At 36.0% G+C, this 23,611-nt stretch overlaps 1 protein-coding gene across 1 annotated transcript; it reads left to right on the forward strand.

Moving 5' to 3' along the window:
- Positions 1-6,469: 6,469 nt before the first annotated feature.
- LOC139123947 (uncharacterized) lies at positions 6,470-17,724 on the forward strand. The gene is made up of 5 exons (XM_070690094.1): positions 6,470-6,634; positions 12,063-12,360; positions 14,491-14,647; positions 15,288-15,741; positions 16,470-17,724. The coding sequence occupies exons 2-5, from the start codon at positions 12,068-12,070 to the stop codon at positions 16,691-16,693; spliced, it is 1,128 nt and encodes a 375-aa protein (XP_070546195.1). The 5' UTR covers positions 6,470-6,634; positions 12,063-12,067; the 3' UTR covers positions 16,694-17,724.
- Positions 17,725-23,611: the final 5,887 nt, after the last annotated feature.

A 23,611-nucleotide genomic window follows, 5' to 3' on the forward strand; every position in this document is an offset into this window, starting at 1 on the left:
AGATTATGTCATTCACGTAAGGAAATTGGAAAATTTTCCAACAATTAGGAAAGGTTAACGTTAATCTTACATTATTTGGACAAAATTGAATGTGGCGACCCTTCGTTCTCTGTAATCAATACTGTTGCTAACTGATAAGCGGTTTTTTACAAAAAGATCATTTACAATTCTCGTAAGCAAATTTGCATAATTTAAATGGTTGCAAAATTAGAGAGGCTTCACAATCTTTAGTATCAAGTATCAAGGTAATAGATGTATATTAATTTCAAGATATCTCAGTCTAGTACAGACAATTAGACCGATGTGAAGATATACGTACGTAAGTACATATAGACACACATAGATAGATAGACAGACTGATTGATTGATAGACAGACAGAGAGACAGACAGAGAGACAGACAGACATCCAGACAGACTAGATGCAAAGCAAGACAATGGGGACAGATTCGGACTCTTGGATGTTATACAATATCGGACTCTCGATGTTATACAATATGTACCTAGTCTACCACTCGTGGGGGTCATTTTGAAGCTAATACATTAAACAAAGTTTCAGTTTCAATTCGGAAAATATGGCCAACAGTTTCAGTCTTTCAGTTCGAGATGCGGACTACTTTAATATTAAAAAAAAACTACAATGATTCATCTTACTAGGATATAGCACTTGAAAACACTCAACCTTTATTAGTGACAAATAATCTGACACATTTACTGTGAAATAAAACTTTTTTAAGACATTCTTTTTTAAATTTAATGTTCATTATTTCTGTAATATTGCCGAAAATCATATTTATGCTGAATTGTTAATTTTTTTTTGTTTTCTTATCCCCTTTTTTGTCTGCAGTGGCGTCATATCTCAAAATACGACAATGACTGGACAGAGACACGTTTTATTCTGGGGAATGATTGTATTTGCGAGCTTTTTCATGGGCTATATGCTGGCTCAACTCGGAGAGCGTGCAAATCACTTCGGCGTACACTCCGAATATATCAACAGTGCACTCAGCAACCTTGATGACTGGAGAAAAGCTGGAATACGCAATAGGTGGGTTATAAAAATAAATGATATTGTGAAACAAATAACAATATCACAAAGGAGTGAGACGAATAAATTTATGCATGTCATTTTTCATATCAATCTAAAATAATATAACAGTAAAATGTGTTCATCGAAGCTTCCTTTGCAGAGGGCCACCGTGTTATTTTTACAATAAGTTTTATACACTCTAATCTTCAAGTTCCATACTTAAGTAAGTGCTTTTAGGGAAATAGATATGTCTGAATATTAAACTTATTTGGACTTTTTTGGAAATTAAGAGAGCGCAGTTGAATCGTCACGTGAGTTTAATCATCTGGAATTCTAATGTAAAAACTGAGCTTGTTTCCTTCTAATGAACAAAATGCTTCATTATTCTGTCAGCATGATCTGCGAAGCACTCTTATTCTTAAAGGGTCATTAATTCTAAGTTTTGATGATTTTTAAAATTATTTTTATTTTGCATGTAAACTTCAAGTTCTTATGCTACTCCTAAAGCAATGTTGAATCATCATTTACCTGATGCGTAAAAGGCACTGCCAATTTTTACATTTGAATTATACATGTACAAGCTGCGTTGTTATTGTTGATAAGTGAATTCTGCGAGCCATGTTCAAATTCTTCGCTAGTGTTTTTTTCAGTCGGGAGAACCTTCGTTACACCAAAGCTTTTCTAGGCATTTGACACAAGAATGCCTGAATATGTATAAATTATGTATGAATGGTCCTTGTTATGTCCCGCATAACCCTCTTACCGAGCTAAGCATGGCAACTATGTATTATCTATTTGCGGTACAGACATTTGCTTTTGAATATGTTAATGTAATTTTAAATGCTTTGGTATACCAAGGCAAAGACCTATATTTCGATGCTTACCTTTTGCTTGGCGAGGAAATTAATTAATCAATGATTGACCTGACAACAGGCTTAACTGTACGCGCTTAATATAGAGCGTATCGTCGGTCTCGGTGGCCATATGCATCACAATGAGTAAATGCGTATATGTATAAATTATGTATGATAAATCACGTGTTTCTGGATAATTCTAATGCCCTTAAATGCTCTTCAATCTCAGCCGATGTAAAAAGGAAAAACCATGGATACCGTGCATTTCTGCACTGAAATCTTCACATACACTCCACAGACTCGTCTTATGTAATGCATAGGGATGAATGTTTTCAACTGTAAGACTGCATGATCTGTTTCCTTTGTAATAGTACCAATTTTGAAAATGCGGAAATTCAAAATGACCGTTTAAATTTCAATTTACTGGCCAAATGTTTTGAAAAGGAATGGTTCCCTAATGCAGTAAAATCCCATATCCCTTCAGAGAGTAGAATTCAGAGAAAACCAGGAGAGAATAGGAATACATTTTGAAGTTAATTTCAAGAGTTACAGTTATTGGTGCTTTAAGTCTGTACATAAATGTGTCCTTGACCCACAAAAACTAAAATGACTAAAAATTTAATGGAAATTTCGTAAGCGTTTTTGAGTTTGCATGACGGAATGTGGAAGTATCATTTATCCATTGATTCTCTTTGTAGATTTAGATTTGTAGTTTATCCAAACGAAAGCTGATTTGCAACAATACACTTTAGGGACCAATATTTCGATAATTCTTTCAAAAAAAGTGTTAGAAAATTATAACATGCTTTTCATTTTGGTGAGATTACTCTCTATGAATAAATTCGTGCTGATTTATCCAAATAATAATGATTAACATTTTTTTGAACACTGGGCAAACGTTCTCATCTTTTTGATTGCCTCTTCCTCAGATGGTGTTTTGTCGGTTTCTGAGGCTTACTACATGAGTGTTTACATGATGTTAAAATTTGCACATACATTTTGGCAGGTAGAACAACATTTTGATTAAAAACATCTGTTCTTCAAACATACTCCTCTGATTGCTTTCAAATTCTTGCTCTAGGCTCCCTGGGATCGCTTGACCCTGATTGTGCCAAATAATGACATTTCCACATATTGTCATGTATCTGGAACCTTTTCTCAATTTCGACCACAACAATCACGAATAGCTTCGAACTTTTTAGACTAGAAAGGGCTTACTTCAGATTTGACAAAATGACGGTGAACTTGAAATTAATGAGGTAGCAGATGTAAATCAAGACTCCGACAAAGAACGGCAAGAATATAGAGCTAGGTAGTCTTATCTTCCTTTTATCCCTTTACCAATTTTTATCTGGAGAGTCCACCCCTTTCCATTCTGTTTAGCGCCATAGGCTTTGTATGATGCAGTCGCTTTATATCGCTGCTTTTAGCCTGCACAACAACTCGTCATCTGTTGTGTAAGTTTATATGTAGTTCACATTCTTTTACCGACCCAACTTTTAGTACTTTTAAGACTTTTTAATGTTTTCATTCCATGGCATACTTTCTTTAATTACCAGTTTTCATCTTCGTTATCTATTAATTCAGTTAAATTAGATTCCTGATGAAGATTCCGTGTGTGGAATCGAATCTTAGAATTTTAGAAATAAACTCTATTTTCGGAAAGAGTCGTGTTTCTCTATCAACTCAATACGAATCTCAAAACCGAGTTTCACTCTATCTAGTACCTAGCACAGTAGTTGAGACACGAGTTTTCATAGCAATATATGGCTATTGGACTAAATGGACTACTCGTTGGATAGTTGTCAAAGTCCTTATGTCAAACGTATAATATGTAAAAAATTATACCAACGTTAAATGCCGTTATTTTCTGTAAAGTGTTTTCTTAAACAAGTAAACCTTCAGCGGGAACTTCGATTTTAAGGTTCCTTATGACTACATGTTACATAAGATGACGTTGAAATCGGAATTTGCTCAGAGTGGTTGTCATGCTTTCTATTCTTACCACTCAACGTACGCAACCCTAAAGTGATCTACCGGCCTTACCTCACTTCTGTGCCACGTTCGTTTCGTCCTGTGAATTCCCAGGCAGTCTTTAATTTGCTAAGGACGAATTTATCATAAATGTTTTCGGTCACACGCATTCCTTTCATTAACCACACAGAATGATGTTGAGTGAAATATTTTTACTTCTGCTATGAAATAAAATGAGTTAATCCTGATCGAATACAATCTTTCATCAGCTTTGCAGAAGAACCAGATGATAGACAGCCAACAGTGGAAGGAAAAGGGTAAGGGTGAGAATCTGCATTCAAAGTTTAAAAGGTTGAAACTCAAAGCAGAGCTGATTTAAGTTTGTAGGACCCACTTCATATGGTAATAACAGTCCTGGGAGTCACCAAATATAGAAAATAAGATCTCATGATGAATTTTCACACAATCAAGTTTCTCTTTAAGATAGTTGACCCTTGCACTGGCTAAAGATCTCACTATGTTAAAATCATCCAAGCAAATAAATTTTAGAGAATTTACAAGTCGAAATGCGATTAAGAAAAAACAAACGGAAAATCAGATGAAGTGGCACAGCTGCTGTGTAATTGGTGCCACATTGCTTAAGAGAAAAATATGTTTTAATTTAATGATAATAATTAAATGGGAATCAGATATACCGGCACAGCTGTTGGGCGCCATATTTCATAAAATTTGTCCTATTGCAATTGCTAATATCGTGCCTAAGCCTTAAATTATGTGATAAAATTATGATATTATATTTAAGTCCATCGTGTTGAAAGTGCAACGACTAGAAAAGATATTACTATAGGTTACCTCCAATTTTATGTAAACCTGGCTAAAAAGTACATAATGCAAATTATACTATCATTTTAAAATCAAATTATAAATTTGACGACGAGCAATACTACAATTGATATTTCAAAGCTATCAGACAGAATTTTGAAAACTCTGAAATTATGATCTAATGTGAATAATCTTGACAAAAATATTTACACATTCAAAGTATTTCATTAGTTTTTTCAGTAAAAGCATTCGAACATAGCAATATACCAACTTTGAAAGTTATTAAGGGCACGAGAACCAATTTGTTTTTATCACAGATCTGGATGCTTTTAAAGCTACTTTGTTATCAAATTGAGGAGGCTACTATGTAAGAGGGGAAGATATTTTAACAAAGATGGGAAATGGCAACTCATAGGTTTATGTTTACAAAAGCAAAGCAATAGTTGTAAAAAGTGTGGCAGTTAGGGTGTCAGACTTATTTGAGGAGAATAATGTGTTCAAGACCTAGTAAATCGTGATTTAGGGACACTCATTTGGAAGGTTAGTCGATTTGGAATTTCATGACCCTAGACGAGTTCTTTTCTATGAAGTTGTTTTGTTGTTTTGCATTTATATTTGTACCTGAAACAATTTTACCTTGGTTGCCCCGAAATTAATGTTGGGAAACTTTCGTAATTTGCATTCTGAAAGAGTTTTAGCTTGGTTAGACACCCTCATACATTGCATGATCAAAAATGGCCGACAAAGGTCACTCCTTAAACTTCACTCTTAGCCCTAATATCCTTATATGATGTGTAATACCTCTCACTTCTCATGTTATTTTGTTAATCAAAGGTCAAATTCACAGCTTAAAGGTCAGTTTAAGGTTAAATTTTGACTCTTACCTTTACAACAATTGATAACAAAAGTTTCCCTAACAATTATGATTGACTTTATTCGATTTTCTTTATATAAGGAGAATGTTTTACACGTCACAAGAACTTATACTTAAATTAAAATGGTGTAAAATAACACAATAAAACAAGAAATGTTATTGTTAGAAATGAATTTTAAATGTTTATGTGCTTCCACGCATAATCAGGATCAAAAAGATCATCCCCATATTGTCATTGTTGTCACCATCCTCTTTGACATCATCTTCATCATCATCATCATTCCACTTCAATATCATGGTGTACACTAGCCTCCCCAACATTCACCAGGCCAAAATCCTCCTCATCTGTCGCTTGATCAACTTGTCTGTTCATGCAGTCATCTCCACCAGAGCAGTAACAGTACGATGCCCGTGACAGATGCTCTAAGTGTAAGGTACATGCTTCGGTAATACATTCCTTGACCTACACCTTACATGAACACTGGATCACGTCAATGCCTACACTGAATAACTTCGCAAAGTTTTGTCATCATAGGCTGCTTCGATGATGAAGAGGAACCGTAGTTAGAAAATTCGATTGTTTGGAACTGGAGATTTGTTCTCTGTAATTCAGAAAGAAAAAAAACTGACACAGTGGGCAATTAGTTTCTTTATGCAAACACATTGCATATATCGCGACAGGGTGAATAAAATTGATGACAATACAATGAAATACTAATGATAACAATACAGAAAGTTTATATTCAGATCGCCGAATAAGGCGTAGAGCAATGTCAGGCTTCCTGTTTTAATTTTTGATGCCACTATTTATACTTGAACTTACATCTCTCTCTCTCTCTCTCTCTCTCTCTCTCTCTCTCTCTCTCTCATATACATTAATGGTTGAAGACCAAGAAAAATATTTCTAGACTGTGGTGCAAATGTAGCTTCAACAGTCAATCTTTTTAGAGAAACATACCCGGATGCAAAAGAATACATCATTCACTCGTTTGAGATTGATGCAAGACTGATACCATATTTTGCATATTACCGGGACAAAGGTCACATACTTCACTGCCCTGTTGGTGTTGCTGAAAAGGACGGTAAGACGATAAACTTTATTCTTGTTGAACTTAATAGTATATATCTTTATTGCTCATAAAGGCCACCGGCCCAAATTGCAGCTTTACAGTACAAGTACAGAAACATTAGTAACAAGAGACAGAGTACATAACATAGTTAGAAAAACTCTTTTCTCAGTTTATCTGCTTTGTATACAAACAGTGCTAGCTTGAAAATGTCTGATCTGTTAGAGGAAGACATCAGAGAAAACAAACTTGTCTAGAGTTGGCTGTAAATAAGACCAACGTGGTAAATATTGGAATCTCCGACGCTAATATAATGGGCATATATATAAAGTGATATTCGTCCTCTATTTTATGCAAGTCACAAATTTTACAAGTTTTATTTTCGAAAGCAATACCCAGGGCTCTACCTTTCTCGACGTGTAGGTCTAGCCAAGAACTTCTGAGACGGGCAATGGCCCTCTTAAATCTGGAAAACATATTTGATGTTAAGTAATCTTCAGTGTAAAATACAGACTAGAAATTACAATACATACAAAGTTTGTCCTTACTACACACATCTGAATGACAATTTTGTTTGAAAATATCCAGTGCTCTAAATGTTAAACGTTTGGTGAAAATATTTAAGTCTCCTGCGCTTTGCCAAAAGCTGGCTTCTCCAAAACCGTGCTCACAAATAGTAAATGCTTCACATGAGTAGCCCAGGATTCTTTGTTGTTAGCATCAAGAGTCACGGCAATCTGATAAGCGTGTTTTGCCACTCTGTTTGTGGGCATATTTAGGAGTTAATACCGATATGACAATTTTTTTTTTAAATTGTAAATGAAGACAGGAAATCTACCGCAGTCCGCCAAAACAAATGCATCCGGTGTAGAGGATATGACTTCCATAAAAGCTTTGCAATATTTGAGTTGTACTCGTTCAGCAACACTATACATGCGGTATCCCCAGATTTCAGCCCCGTATGTTAATACTGGTAAAACCATTGTATCAAATAGTCTAAAATATTTACGAAAAGGTAAAGTATGGGTATTTCTAATCATACGGAAATTACAACCCATAGCTTTCCTAGCTTGATCTGATAAGGTAAGTACAGCTTTACTCCATAAATTTCTGCTGAATATCATCAGACAAAGGTTTTTGTAATAACTTTGAGTTTTCATTTGTTGTCCATTAAAACAACATTTTTCAGTCTTTTTCAAAACGCTACCTCACCTAAAAATAATGATTTGTGATTTGTTTAAGTTTACATTCATTTTCTATTTGGAGCAAAGGGACTCTAAAACTCGAAATAGTCTTTGTAATCCGACAGGAGTCTCACTAAAATTGTTACATCATCAGCATTCAATAATGAAAACAAGTCATACAAATTTTGTGTCAGTTGTAAACCCCCATGACCAGCATTTTCTAACATAGTATGCAATACGTTAATAAAAAGGGAAAACAAAAAGGGACTTAACATACATCCCTATCGCACGCGAACTGAACAGTAAAAATAGTCGGTTCTTCGTTGTTGGGATTTTACACAAGATTTGAGTCCATGATACATTGATTTTAAGATATTAAACATTTTACCCTGTATACCCTCGGAGCACAGTTTGTACAGCAACAGATTATGATTTACAGAGTCGAAAGCCTTGCTGAAATCCACAAATACACAATGAAAGCGCCCCCTTGATCTACTATATTTGAATCATGACATGTAACGTAAAAATATTATCCAAAGTGCTGTAACCACATCTGAAACCAGTCTGACACTCAGTAATGCAGCCAATCATCTCCATCCATTTGGTCAATCTCTGATTCAAGACAAAAGTGAAAATTTTACCAATCGAGTCCAGTAAGGTTATACCTCGAAAGTTATTCGGGTCGTGAAAACTACCCTTCTTGTGTAATGGGACGATAATACCCCTACTCCATTCACCGGGAAATACACCAGCATTGAAAATGGCATTATATATAAAAAGTATGAAACAGGAAGGAGACTATTTTGGCATATCTGAAAAATTCATTCGGTTTACAATCAGGGCCAGGAGATTTACCTGTTTTAAGCATATTCAAAGCGTGTATTATCTCATCATTACTAATGGGACGATTGAGTGTGTCGTACTCTTGTTGAAAATTTTTCCCCCTGGGAGGGTTCAATAGTATCTAGGAGATTTTCAACCATAATATCAAAACTAGTTTTCTGGCATGCAGAGTTAAGTAAAATTTCGAAATGGTTCATCCAATCAGCAGCTGAAATATTTAATATGGACTGACGACCTCCCTTAAAACTTTTGACTAGTTTCCAGATGTTTTGCCCAGTGCTTCTGAAAGACGCATACATTTTTTTCTTTGTTGGTTCTACTGTAACACAAGGCTTTAAAAATTGCCTTGTAATTCTTATAATTTCACGGACTCTCCTGGTCATTTGATCCTCTAAATTGACGGAGGGCCTTGTACAGTTTTGCTTTTGCTATTTCACGTTCTTTGTCGAACCATTTTGTTTGCAACACGCTACTGTCATCCCAAGTCTACCGTAAAATTACAGTAAGGCCAAAGTAATTAAATTCTTTGTTTTGCGTCCACTCTAAATGGGAAAAGGTACGCGTCTAAGTGGCTAAAAAACACACACAAGAAAATTAACACAATGTAATTTGATTGCAGCAAATGAAAAATTGTAACAAAATTTTAGTTCAGAAAAGCTAAGCGGTCATGTCCTAAAATTTCCTTATTCAAATAAATTGTGTGTTTTTTTCATGAAAACCTTCAAAACCTAGGCGGGTGGGGACGCAAAAAAAGAATTTAAATTACTTTGGCCTAATTTGCTGCAGCCCAAGTCAATAAATCATAAACTTTTGCAACTCGATCATTTATATAAGTCCCATCTAAATCAAGAATGTAGCTGATAAAACATTTTCATTAGATTTACCTCGTTTCTAGTTGTTCCATACTTTACATATTTTCTGGATAACATAGCATTTCAATATTCATAGTACCAGACAATGGAAAATGATCGGAATCACTTCTATCTTCAGCATTATTATCAGAAGTATCGTTAAACAATCACTAGATGCAATCATATAGTCCACTACACTAGTCCCCCTATTTGCAATACCTGTGAAATTGCCTACTAAATCATTCCCACATCTACCATTTAAAAAATGAATGGAGTGATCCCGGCATAATTCCAGTAGTCTTCTACCAAAAACATTACACACACAATCTTTTGATTTACGTTCAATATTAAAGTCATCAATCTCATACTCAGCCCAAGTCTCAGCCACCTCTGTTCTAGATGAGTGTGAAAAGATAGGCTGATATTCAACTAGCATTTAAAGTCATATAAATATGAGTAATCTGACGAAGTCTTCAAATATGCTGTGACAAAACGCTGTATTTTGTATTCTGTATGTTAAAATGTCAGAATAAGGTTAAATAAAGGGTGAGAGAAAAAGTAGGTGTTTCACTTCCCTTTTTTGTCTATTACTAATCCAAACAATATGGGAAATAAATCAAAAATTAGCGCCCTGCCGTTCATACCGAAGTAATCTATGATTAAGTGTATTACCTACTAAAATTTTTACCACACATGTCATAAAAATTAAGTAGTGCATCATAAATTTTCATTAGGGGACGACTGCATTAACTTGCATGGTACCTGAAACCCGAGTCCTTGCCTGAGCAACGCGGGTGACAAACAGAAGACTTTTAATCGCCTAGGTGTGATTGTTCCATTGTTATGTTTATCTAATCCAGCTGGTGCCATTGTAGTGCCATTGTAGGAAAGGCAGGTCTGTGAAATTGATCCTCTAGGGAAGTAGGGTATTCCTAAGTTAATGGAGCCTTCCCGTAATGTGGCAGCTGCTTTCCGCAAAAGCTGCTCGTGCAAAGTGGAAAGGCCCATTGAATGTGGAAGTATGATTTCTGTTTAAAAGATTAATGCTGGGATTATAGGATTACAGGGTTATAGCTACTGAAAATGTGAATGGGACACCCTTTCCGTTACACACACATCATTGCCTTGCAACATACAAGCCATACATCACCAGCGTTTCCACTTAACGGAATTTCGACTTGCAAACGTGTACATTACGAGTCGTTAGCACAAGGAGAATAGGGTCAAAAACAGATCCTAAGGCAAGGAAATCTTTCACATTGCATAGATTCAATCCAAATCCAAAACCGATATTGATCAAAATCTCGCACGGGAAAAAGGAATAGCTATCAAGATGAACAAAGTAAACGACGTGGCATATTGGACCAAACAGAAAAAAAATCCGCTGGCAACAGAATAAGCTTATTAGCAAACAATTGAAGAAAATTGACCGGGGTACACAAAGGGGACAAAATTAACTTCGGCGCTCAAAGGTTTAAACTAAAAATCCTGAAATATTTTTAATTTTTGATGGGATGGTCACTTGGATGGATATGTCTAAACATTTTCTCTCATTTCGATCGAATTATTCTAAAGTAGATATTTTAGCTTTTGGGTCAAAATTAGTATTTTAAACTTTTCTATAAAACCAATGATTTGATCAATTTGATGTAAGGTATGGATGTTCCTTGACTTGAAGTCAAGCAGTGTCAGTCAATCACTTTAGTTTTTGAACAATATTTTATCCATTTCTGGCTAATTTTGCTAATGTTACCGTTAGCACATGTGCATAACACAAGGGCTACATTTAGTACCTAAAATCAAAACCGACCCCTTCTTGTTCTCAATCTTGTCTTTTTTTGCGACGTTTTAAGGTTTTCCTCGTGTATTTAGGTCTACTGTACCTTAGTTGATCTGCGGAGCTCTCGACAAGCCGCCCATATAGTCTGCAGCTGAAATCTCATTGAAAAATCTCCAAGCAAGATGGCGCGATATTGACAAGAGTGATGCATCCTGGTAGCAACTGATCTACGATGTATTTACGTCAGGTAACAAGTGCTGATTAACAGAAGGTTATGGCTTAGTGTTTGGGAATTTGCTCTGCAGCGTTGAAGGAAGTATGCCAGTGTTACATACCTATTGTCGATGATCGGTAATTTTCAGGACAAATGTTTAATTTTAAAAGACCTACTATACAGTTTATTCATAACGTCAAAATTAAGAGGACCGCAAGGTAATTTGGCCTTAGTATGCTGGTAGTGCTTTTGTGTAGTTCACAACATTTCTTTATGAACTATATGAGGCTTATTTAACCACGCTCTACACTGCGTTCTTGAAAAGATTTAAAGTTTAAATCAGCCTAAAAAAGTCAAGAAATCACTATCTTTAATGTTATGTACTGATATAATGGTCACATCCGTGCAAGATAGTATAGATTTTCAAAAGATCCGTAAATGTTGTTAAACAGCAAGCCCGAGTCAATAGCTGATATTTTTTCTTGAATCTATTATCCCCTTACCTTACCAGATTATTTTGTATCCGCGAACCTTTTCAATTCAATCAATTTTACTATAAAATTCATGACAGGTAATATGACTGCGTATAACGAGGGAGTGTGGTTTCCAGGAAAAATAAACAGTGGACGGGATATGCAGTGGGGCGGTGGAAGTCTGTTTGTTAGTGAAAAAGAAGGCGTTGATAAACTAGATGGCGGCAAGAGGAAATTGTCTCGGCATGACGTCATCCCTACAGTTGACCTGTCGCAGTGGATTCAACGAAATGTCAACAAAGAAGACTATGTCATCTTTAAACTGGACGTTGAGGGCGCAGAGTATGGAATTTTGCGGAAGATGCTGACAGATGGGACATTTGCATGGATTGACAAGTTAGTATTGTTTTATCAATCGACAGAATCACTCATGACAAATCGACATTCGCCATACATTTGCCTTTACCTTTCTCCTTGTCATTTTCTGTTTTTTTCCTGTATTTGATTCTCCCCTTTATCTGTCTCTGTCGCTTACGTCTGTCTGTGCCTCTGTCACGTGGTATTGCCTGTTGATCTGTCTGTTTCTCTCTGTCTGTCTGTCTGTCTTTGTCTGTCTGTCTGTCTGTCTGTCTGTCTCTGTCTCTGTCTCTGTCTCTCTGTCTCTCTCTCTCTGTCAGACAGAGCATAACAGAGCAGAGCAGAACATTAAAAATGTAACAACTTATAGTATACTGATGCATTTTCAAACTGTACATTGAGCTGACGAATGCAACTCGAATTTTGTAATATTAGGACTTTTATGACTGCATTTATGAAAGCAAGTAAACCTCAAAACAGCATCACGGGGCCCACGCACTTGCAAACACTCGGAAAAGGTACCAGAATAATAATCAATAACCCTAGAATGCAACATGGTGCTTCAATCCATCAAATTTAAAGCATGTGGCACTTGTGTTACTTATTTGTAGGCATATTTGTTATATAAAGTTGAAAGGTCGTGTGGGTCTTTTGCTATTTTGGCAAAAATGTATTCCCAAATTTGTTCCTGTGTACAAAAAGTCAGACCTATAGCTCTATTGGCCACCTAAGAATAAGATATATACATAATTAATGAGGTACAGGATGTGGCATCATAAGACCCCACACCACAACAAATATCAATGGTAAAGAACTTGTGGTTACTGATTATAGGCGAATATGCATCTTTTAGGTCCAATGTCATCGAAGTCACGTGACATTGTGTCAAAAAAACGTTCCTCCGATGGTTATCCCTGTTTACCAAAAATCAGACCTCTAGCTGTATTGGCTTGCCAATAATTAGATATGTGCATAATTAATGAGCCAAAGTATGTGGCACTATAAGGACCCCTTTTACACCCAATATGAAGGATGTAGTACTTGTGGTTACTGATTTATAAGCATTTAGCATAGCTTATGTCAAACGTTATCGATGTCGCATGATATCTTGTTAAAAAATGTTCCTTCTTTAGTTATCCCTGTGTACCAAAAATCAGACATATAACTGTATTGACTCGCCCAGAATTAGATATGCACATAATTAATTAGGTACACGATCTCCCATCATGCCAAATATGAAGGGTGTAGTGGGTTATGGACATACGTGTATATTTGAGGTCAAAAAATTGTGTTCCATAGTTAGTCCTATATACCAAAAATCAGACCTCTATCTCTTATGGTAAGCCAGGAATTAGATATGTGCATAACAAATATGACGGGTGTAACACTTGTGGTTACTGAGTTATGGACATATATCCATATTTGAACTCAAAGGTCATTGAGGCCACTGACATTTCCTCAAAAAATTTTGCTCAGATAGTTCTCCCTGTGTATCAATACTCAGACCCATACGTCTATAGGAAGCCAAGAATTAGATATGTGCAGAATAAATAAACTACAGGAGTTAGCTGGTCATGTGACACTTTGTCAAAAAATCAGACCTTTAGCTCCACTGGGAGCTATAATTAGATATGTGCATAATTGGATCCATAATTTGATATGTGGATAATTAATGAGGTTCTCTATGTTACTGGGTCAAAGGTCAGAGGGCATCCCCAAAATTTTGCAATAAAATCGTCGTCCCCAACTGATCAATGTTCATTAGACACTGACCCTTCCGGAGTCTTACATAGGTCAGAAAAGCAATTGCAATAGCTAAGCTGCATAGGTACAACCCAGGTCAAAGGTCATTGAGAGATGTGAAAGATTATACTTTGGAAATCATCTTCTCTAAAGCGTTATGATCTGTGACCTTGAAATATGGCATTAAGGAGCCTTGACCTACTGTCGACAAATTTTGTTAACAGAACTTTGATTGATTTATGTATATGTGAATGAGATGCATTTAAAAGTTTCAATTGAAGAAGAAGAAGAAGAAGAATTTGTTGTAGAGGAGGAAGAAAGTTTAGGGCCCAAGCTCCTAAGGGGGCTTGGGCCCCTAATAAGCCTGAAAGCATCCCTCGCTAAATAATTGATACAGTACAATTGTAATATAATTGTCCGTTTCAGATTTTATGGGGAATATCATTCTTGGCAGCCAACAGGCGAAACGGCTGAAGAAAAGAAACGACTCACTGACGCTGTAGCAAAGGACCTAAGGCACATTATCACGTGGTCAGCAGAGACGAAAGAATTCAAAGACTTTGACATAGTTAACTTACCAACGGTAAGCAACAGAACTTCAAAATTTTGCTTTCAAATCACAGCATCGAGCTTACTTTGTTCTGTCAGTCATCCTGGTAGTGCTGAATTTAATCTCTGTACAATTTCAAGGTTCCATTGGATAACCGACTATGGGGCGATGGCAATCAGGCAAACATTGTTCACGGGTCATCGACTAAGGTTGTTATACCTTAACGACTACAAGCGCAGATCTAGTATAGCAATATTGACTGTTGCCATCTAGAAACAAGTTTATGGTGTAAAGCAAAGCACAAAACACGAAGAAGAATGACTGTATATTACTTTAACGCTGAGCAAGCACAGTTATTTTTGTCAAAATGATTTTGTTATAGCAACAAAGTGGTTTTGTACGTCTGACGAAGAGACTAACACACGAAAGTTTCGAAATGTCGTCGAGAAGAATCACAAGAAATTGATGTCAAGTGGCCAGGGTCAACCCACTATCTATTCATGGGTGTCTCACCGTGCATCCTAACATCAAAAAATAACCAAATACAACGATCCACTCACTACATCGTATCATGAACAACCGTAGACCGATGTGTGAAGTTTGCTTTCATTTACTCTGAATTGATTTCAGTCATGTTCTGATTAAACGCTCTTTTAAATGTGTCTTTTTACAGATTCCTGATAATACGCCTGGCTCAGAAGGGCAAACTATTAACAGCTGTGACGTCATCAATGATAAAACTGTCGTATCTATCGTTATAGAGGTTGGAATGAACGCCAAAAGAGCGCGAAAACTGATCGCTACAATAGAAGCATACCATATTGATGTCCCCTTGACCTTGTTCGTGTACGGTGACTTTGCAGAGGAATTCCCGGATCTTGTTAAAGAGTGGAGTAAAAGATATGAAATTGGAATTCGATTTGACGGACCGATGTCCTCTGGTCACTGGGAAATACAGTACCAAAATGCCATACGATTTTCAATAGTAAGCGCCGAGAGGCGATTGTCTGACATTGGTCTCCAAGCCCGCTATATTCTTCCACCTGGTGTTAACAAAGTGGTTTCTGACGTTGTTACGAAGAGGAAATTACGATTGATACAACCAACGACTACATTCCCTCCACAAGGTATATTTTTTCCCAATCTTGAATTCATTCGTTCTTATAAGCCGCCTTAAACACCACCGCCTAAGTGTTATGCAAATTCGAATTTTGCAATCTGTAAAAGGCACGTTGGACTCTAAGAATACGTTTATTTCGTCGATTTTATTTGACTTTACTGTGACTTATATAATTATTTTTTTTCAAGGTCGCAAAAAATGACTCCGAAATACTTTGAAGTCCATTTATAAACGTTTTGATGGCAAAGTATGTATGTATGTATGTATGTATGTATGTATGTATGTATGTATGTATGTATGCATGCATGCATGCATGTATGTATGTATGTCTGTACGTGTGTGTGTGTATGTATGTATGTATGTATGTATGTATGTATGTATGTATGTATGTATGTATGTATGTGCGTGCGTACGTACGTACGTACGCACGCACGCACGTAATGTAATGTTTCAACTGTAGTAGAATTGATTTATCTATGTTCGACTGGAATTTCTGCCCAGCTGATAATGGCACCTGACAGTGTTGGCAACACCTAATTTAGATAATATGTCTACTTTGCGTAATACCAATGCGCCTAAGAAAAGCAATATATATATATATATATATATATATATATATATATATATATATATATATATATATATATATATATATATATATATAATACTGTAATACCTAGAATTTCCTTTTTCACAGAATACCTCACAGACTCTTTGAATTTTTTCTTTCTTCAGCTGCAAGTGCCAATCTTACATCAGAAAACTACCACAACTTCCGAGATGTCGAGAGAGTTCCCAAGGCTTTGAAAATGATCCACGATGGATTGGCCAAGTCTGGAGGAATTTTAAGTCTAGACTCTGATTTCCCCGATAGTTACATGGTATCAGTTTTCTTGTTAGATTATCTTTACCAGACATCAGGACATGGAATTGTTGATTTTCTCAAATGTATTCAGTAGCGCCGACTTTTTTCGGGATGCCCCAGCTTGATATATAACCCTAGCCGGTAACAGGACAGTTACCCCCTGGACATTTAGTCCCCGGACAGTGTCAACTACCATTTACCCCCCGCTATTTACATGTACCACCGGACACTTATCACTCGGACACTTACCACACAAGACATTTACCACCCGGACAATTATCCCCTCTCTTAAAAATTAATCTTAAGTGACGTATGATTCATTATCTCTATTTTCAAACAGTTTCAATTTGTTTTCACATAGCATAGACACTGTGTATGATTCAAACAGCCTTATGTAGTGTATTATATGCTAGTGATGAAGGAATTAGTAAATATTTTATGAAACATCTAACGCACATTCTACAAGATGTGTGTAACATTCGATGCAACCCGGTTTTGACAAAAAAAAACAGACAAAAATGGAAAAAGAGGCAAATATAATTAGTTGCCTAGTGTTAGGATGAAGGTTAGGTTTCTGGTAAGCCAATAAAATGACTCGTATAGAGACATTATTTTAGTCCGTTAATACCATACAGTTGTTAATGTAATGTCATTTATAGTATTCATTTATCATATAATGCATGGTTAAACATACGGTGTCAAGTTCAAGATTAACATTTCAACTGACAGCCGCAGACAACTCCGCGTGGCGTAGTGATTGGAGTGGGGTCTTTAGTTCGGGCCTCCCAGGTGTGATTCCCTGTTGGGCATAGGGTAAACATTAGAATGTACAGTAACACTTGCGAGGCAAAGTAAAAGGTACACCATGTGTCACCCAGCAGGAGACAGTACTAGAAAAGATGCACACACAGTGTTCGCGAATGTTCGGGAACCTTCATTTTTTATCATTTTCCATTTGACATCATTTTTCACAAAGTTATATAGTCGTTATAAATAATGTTAGGTGTAAGTATCCCAGTGGTAAATGGTTGGTGGTAATTGGCCAGGGGGTAAATGTCAGGTGGTGATTGTCCAGAGGGTATTTGCCTAGGTGGTAACTGTCCTAGAACCACATAGGTCACCTGGTTTGGCGATGCGATTTGTCTATAAGTGAAGATATTAACCTGCTTCTATCTTAAAGCTGTCGCCAAGCGGATACTGTCACCAACTATGAATTTTGTTCTATTTGTTTTGTACTTTGCGTATCGTTTGCTCAGATTCCAGTAATTCCCTCTATTGGAATCATAATTATGTATGTGGAAAAGTTGCTTTTGCTGTTACAGTAATTGGTTTTTCCAGCATTTGTCCTTGGTGTTTAGTGAATTTTCTTGTCCTATTTCTGTACTCATGTCGACGAGATTATTGGTCGACTTGTAAACATTGGTTAAGTTCATGTAATACCTGGTATTATTGTCTGAAACGACTGAAATAATTTTGTAAATTATCAATGACTTGATTGGGTTTTAACCATTTATCGGCATAATACAGGGCTAACATACTTTATGAATATTATTGAAAATATATAATAAGATATAACAGGCTGCTTCTTTAAGGTAGCATGGACTTGAGGAATTGATATTTGATCTCTTAAAGTTGCCCTTTGTTTTTGTGGGGGCTTGTTTTAAAGCTCTCAGGGGAAGAAAATTCTCATGTTAAATTTTTGTTTAAATCGGAAAATTATTTTCCCCATCGGGTTAAATCATAAATGATGGCCATTTTGAAACTCAAATATTCATATATATCCGTTCATTTGTTTCTGGAGTAGCAAACTTTGACAGGCGACCCCTGATTCTTATTGTTGGTTTAGTAAGAAATTGGTTGCAAATTTCATTGCGGAAAGTTTTATCAGATGTTTAAGTTATACACTTTTGAGGAGCATCATTACTTGGTGAAAAGTGCTAATTTACAGGGGTTTAGGAGTTATCCGGTCAGTCATCATGACAATTGCCAAGCAAGTTCGCTGTTGATGATGACCACTTGCGTAATTCACCTCAAAATTGATACTTGATCTGGCTGCAGTAACTCCATGGGCAACAAACTGTAAACCCATACACTGATATCTTCAGTGCATGCAGTGATATCATAAACAAATTTGAGACATAATGCATTCATATTATTGAACATTGGAACCATACAAATAATGTTAAACAGAGTGATAAAAATAAGGCACAGGATAAATAAAGCTTGCAATACAGAAAACCTGCCTACTGCGCTAAAAAGATTTCTGTAACCTTAATGGGCATTATCTGATTGAACAGTCCCACTAAATACTTTTTACTTTAAACACTCAATTTAATCTGATGTAAGTACAATTATTGAACACCACTCCATCTTTCAACCACTTTCCCAATCGACTTACACTCAAAGAAATTGTAAAGGAAGAAAATATACATAAGATCTCGATGAACTGGCATTCCTTGATCACATTTTTACTGATAGACAACCACAGCCAATAGGCAGCAAAACTCAGCGACGATTCCGAGCTAAACTGACACAGTATTATATATCGAATCGCTGCATCAAATCAAAATGATTTATACACAGTCCCTGGATAAGTGACATTTTGGTGAAATTTTCGCATTAATCATATCTTAAAAAAATAAACGTGAAACAAATTGTCTGCATCTTTTGAAAACCAAAACTTGCACTGAAAGTTGTATTTAATCATCGGTAATTAAATGCAGGTTTTGGAGGATAAAAACCATGTCTTCGTGAACCTCAATGAAAAACAAATGGCGGATGTACGGAGTGGGACTATTCTATTCAGATAACCGGGAACGGAGGGTCATAGGATCATAAATGTACTGGAAAACGTTCAATTTTCCTCACAATGCTGTCACGGGAACTTCAACGTCCCATTATTTCAACATTTTAGTTTTTCTGATCTGATAAGTTATTTTACAATCTTTAACGACCCATTATATTCTCCCAACCTTTTCGTATTTGAGTTTAATTAGGGTAGGAGCTTACACACTGATGTACAGCATACATGTACTTCGGTTGGTTTTACTAATGAATGCAGAGTACTCATTCCTGTCACATATTATTAATTGCACTAGTATGGTACTTATTAGCGACTTTGTATACACATTGTGTACCCCATGTAGCGCTCATGCAGCCAGATCAAGTACCAAGTTTGAAGGTGAATTAGACAAGTGCTTTGGTGATTTCCGATCAAAGTCTCAGTAAACATAGTAGCGTTTGAATGCCATATGAGGTAGTAATGGTCACTTGCCTTTTTGACAATGTCATCCGCAGTGGTGTTTTGAGACCTCATAACAGCGCCACCAACGTTGTAATGTAAGCCCTCAAAGCATTTTTCACATACTACGGTGATTTCAACACGTAGATTGCTGAATGGTTTACCTAATTGATTGATCGATCTACTACTACTCTCTAAGGCAACAATACACCTAAAGTGTACACATAACTCGATTTGTTCAACTTGCAAAGTCCTCCAACAAAATCGTCAGTATTATACTTCAGTCTACTTTGAGAAAATTTGAAATCACATCATTTTCTCAGAAATCAGGTTGATGAACAGATTTGTTTCATCTATTTATGACACCAGTCCTGTTTAAAGCAAAAGGTGCTGCATTAGAGGATGAACAATTTACTTAGCGAATTTTGGCTTGATCAGTAATAAAAGTCGATACTTCAATTGTTTCTGCGATTTGGTCTATTGAGGTACTATCAGATGACGAGTTTAATCAATCAGCAATATTTTTTTATTATTTTAAAGCTACTGGAAGACTCGTATTCATATTGCACAGTTGCAAAGTTTGTAAAGGTCACAAATAATGTTCTTATTTTGGATATATATATATATATATATATATATATATATATATATATATATATATATATATATATATATACACAAAATGTATACAATGTGCCCTCCCGGTTATCACCATAATGGCTTTATGGCAACCTCTGAACTTGGGCACAGAGTGTACGGTTACACATTGTTGAGGATTGAAAATATGGACTCACCAGAGTGCTCCAACGGCAATACATACCATGAGCGAAGCATAGTGCCAACAGTGAACGCCCCTTATATTACGCAAGAGGCTGCCCAAACAATCTCAGAGTGCTCTAACTACTATTAAAGCAGTGAGCGAAATACACAAAATGTATACAATGTGCCCTCCCGGTTATCACCATAATGGCTTTATGGCAACCTCTGAACTTGGGCACAGAGAGTACGGTTACACATTGTTGAGGATTGAAAATATGGACTCACCAGAGTGCTCCAACGGCAATACATACCATGAGCGAAGCATAGTGCCAACAGTGAACGCCCCTTATATTACGCAAGAGGCTGCCCAAACAATCTCAGAGTGCTCTAACTACTATTAAAGCAGTGAGCGAAATACACAAAATGTATACAATGTGCCCTCCCGTTATCACCATATGGCTTTATGGCAACCTCTGAACAGAGAGTACGGTTACACATTGTTGAGGATTGAAAATATGGACTCACCAGAGTGCTCCAACGGCAATACATACCATGAGCGAAGCATAGTGCCAACAGTGAACGCCCCTTATATTACGCAAGAGGCTGCCCAAACAATCTCAGAGTGCTCTAACTACTATTAAAGAATATTATATATATATATATATATATATATATATATATATATATATATATATATATATATATATATATATATATATATATATATATATATATATATATATTATTAAACTTTATTTCAGACAGGTACAAGGACCGTCCATAGAACCAAAAAAAAGCTACACAGTACACCAAAAGAGTACAACACCAAACTACTAGAAAGTACAGACAGATTACAAACACACATTAAAAAAACAGGAACACTGAGCGACAATAAAAAGCAATTCTAAGACTAACGATACAGAAGCTGTCTCCAATAGGATTGCAATCCAGAATACCTACAGTCTGACAAAAGTAAAACTCTTAGAAGACTGTTGTCGGTACATTACAGTCTCCGGACAAGATTGTACACAAGTCTTCTTCTGAAGACTGGAAAATTATTAACACGATTTTCAACAAAGGCAGCCGAGATACTAGCATTTCGCGATAAGTCTAAAAACCTGCGCAAAGCATTATTGTGACAAACATGCAGGCTACGAATGGACGAAACATTAAAATCACAATAGATGTTATTACTAAAAGTATTATAAAGTCGTAACTTAACACTCAAACAGCAATTACGAAACTTTCTCAGAAGTACGTTTGCTCTACCACATAATGCCCTACGCTGGGAGGCGATATCATCATCATCCTTTAAGTCTAATGTCAAAACATGACCAAGATACACAAATTTTGACACAAAATCAATACTATAACCCCTAAGGGTAGTTGGTGGAATAATTCTGCATTTGTTTCAAGATTTAAAACACATACATTTTGTTTTTAATACGTTATATACAATATCATTCTCTTCAGCAAAATTCTGGCAAATTTTGAGTTTTCTTAAACCTTTGATAGAAGGCGCTGCTAAGCACATATCATCTGCATACGATAAAGTATTAAACATTGTACCACCTATTTCACAACCGATCCCACAGGCAGACGAAGCTCTGTTAAGATCATCCATGTATACATTAAAAAGTATGGGAGACATGATGCCACCTTGACGCACTCCGTTTGACACAGTAAAAGTGGAAGAAATTACTTTTCCCCAACGAACACAAAATTTTTGGGAAATAAAACGTGCAATTTGCCTATTTGTCCTATTTGCACAGCTTATATATATATGTATATATATTTATATATGTATGTATGTGTGTATGAGATGTAAAAATATTGTTCGGACTTTCGGTATAATTATTTATTTCAAAACAATCTTTCTCTGCATTTATGAAACGTACGTAAGTTTTGCTTGTGTTCGATTTTTAAATGTGTATGCTTATTATTATTGTCCTATTTGCACAGCTTAAAAAGCAGTGTATGAATACTGACATTATCATCAGAAAGAGGAATGGATTTGCCATACGGAATATTTCTTATTTTAGGAGCCATTGATTTTTCAAAATGTTGATTTAAATTTTGTCGAAAGTTCATGTTTTCATAAAAATTATTATTATTAATTCATTAGAGAAACTTCAATATACAATATATTCGGACTTAACCGTTGTGAGCTTTTTCAAACTTGAAGGGCTTATTAAGCCTACTGAGTACTAGTGCGCATAATCTTTTCAATACAGTGGGCCATGTGACCTGGCATTGATTGAAACATTGCATTCTTTGGAATTTGCATAAAATTTGATCCAAAAAATGTTAAGAAGAATTTTAGACGACATTACCATTATGCTTTATACCAAATTTATAGCTAATTGACCTTGTTGTTTCGGAGAAGAAGATTTTTAAGTGATTGTTATTTTTCCTTATCCAATTAATTATGCTTAATCACTGTGTATCAGTAAATAGAAGGGACTAAGGTTTTGTTCCTGGTAACATAAGTCAGTATTAGGCAAACTTAGTTTTGACAAAATTTTAATGACCTTGAGTGATCTTGGACATAGTTTAATGTATCTATGCTCCTATTCAAACACCGTTGCACGTCATTTGGCATAAAGGTAAACTGTACAACCTTAATCCTTCATATGGTTAACATGACAACTGGTCACATGACCTAGCGGCCAGTTTGGATTGAATCATTAAAATCCATCTCATTACCATAGAGCTCTGTCAATCGAATTCTGTAAACACATTTCCCAGAACGTAGGGCCAGGTTCCTGTTCACTGAAATTCAAGGTCACTGGCCCTGTCGATTTTGAGAAGAAGATAACTTATTATTTTTCAGATTTTTCTGTGACCTTTGACCTGACCTATACCTCTACAACTAACAGAGGGAAAATGTGAAACTGTTAAAACAAACATTGAACATGTGACATAAATACAGGTTGAACATGTTGCCACATGTATCAGAATCCCCTCAAGTGTGTTCAACAGAGTTGATCGCTCTGTCCAACACTTTTAATT

The sequence above is a fragment of the Ptychodera flava genome (assembly GCF_041260155.1).
Source record: "Ptychodera flava strain L36383 chromosome 23 unlocalized genomic scaffold, AS_Pfla_20210202 Scaffold_23__1_contigs__length_28996876_pilon, whole genome shotgun sequence".
NCBI lineage: Eukaryota > Metazoa > Hemichordata > Enteropneusta > Ptychoderidae > Ptychodera > Ptychodera flava.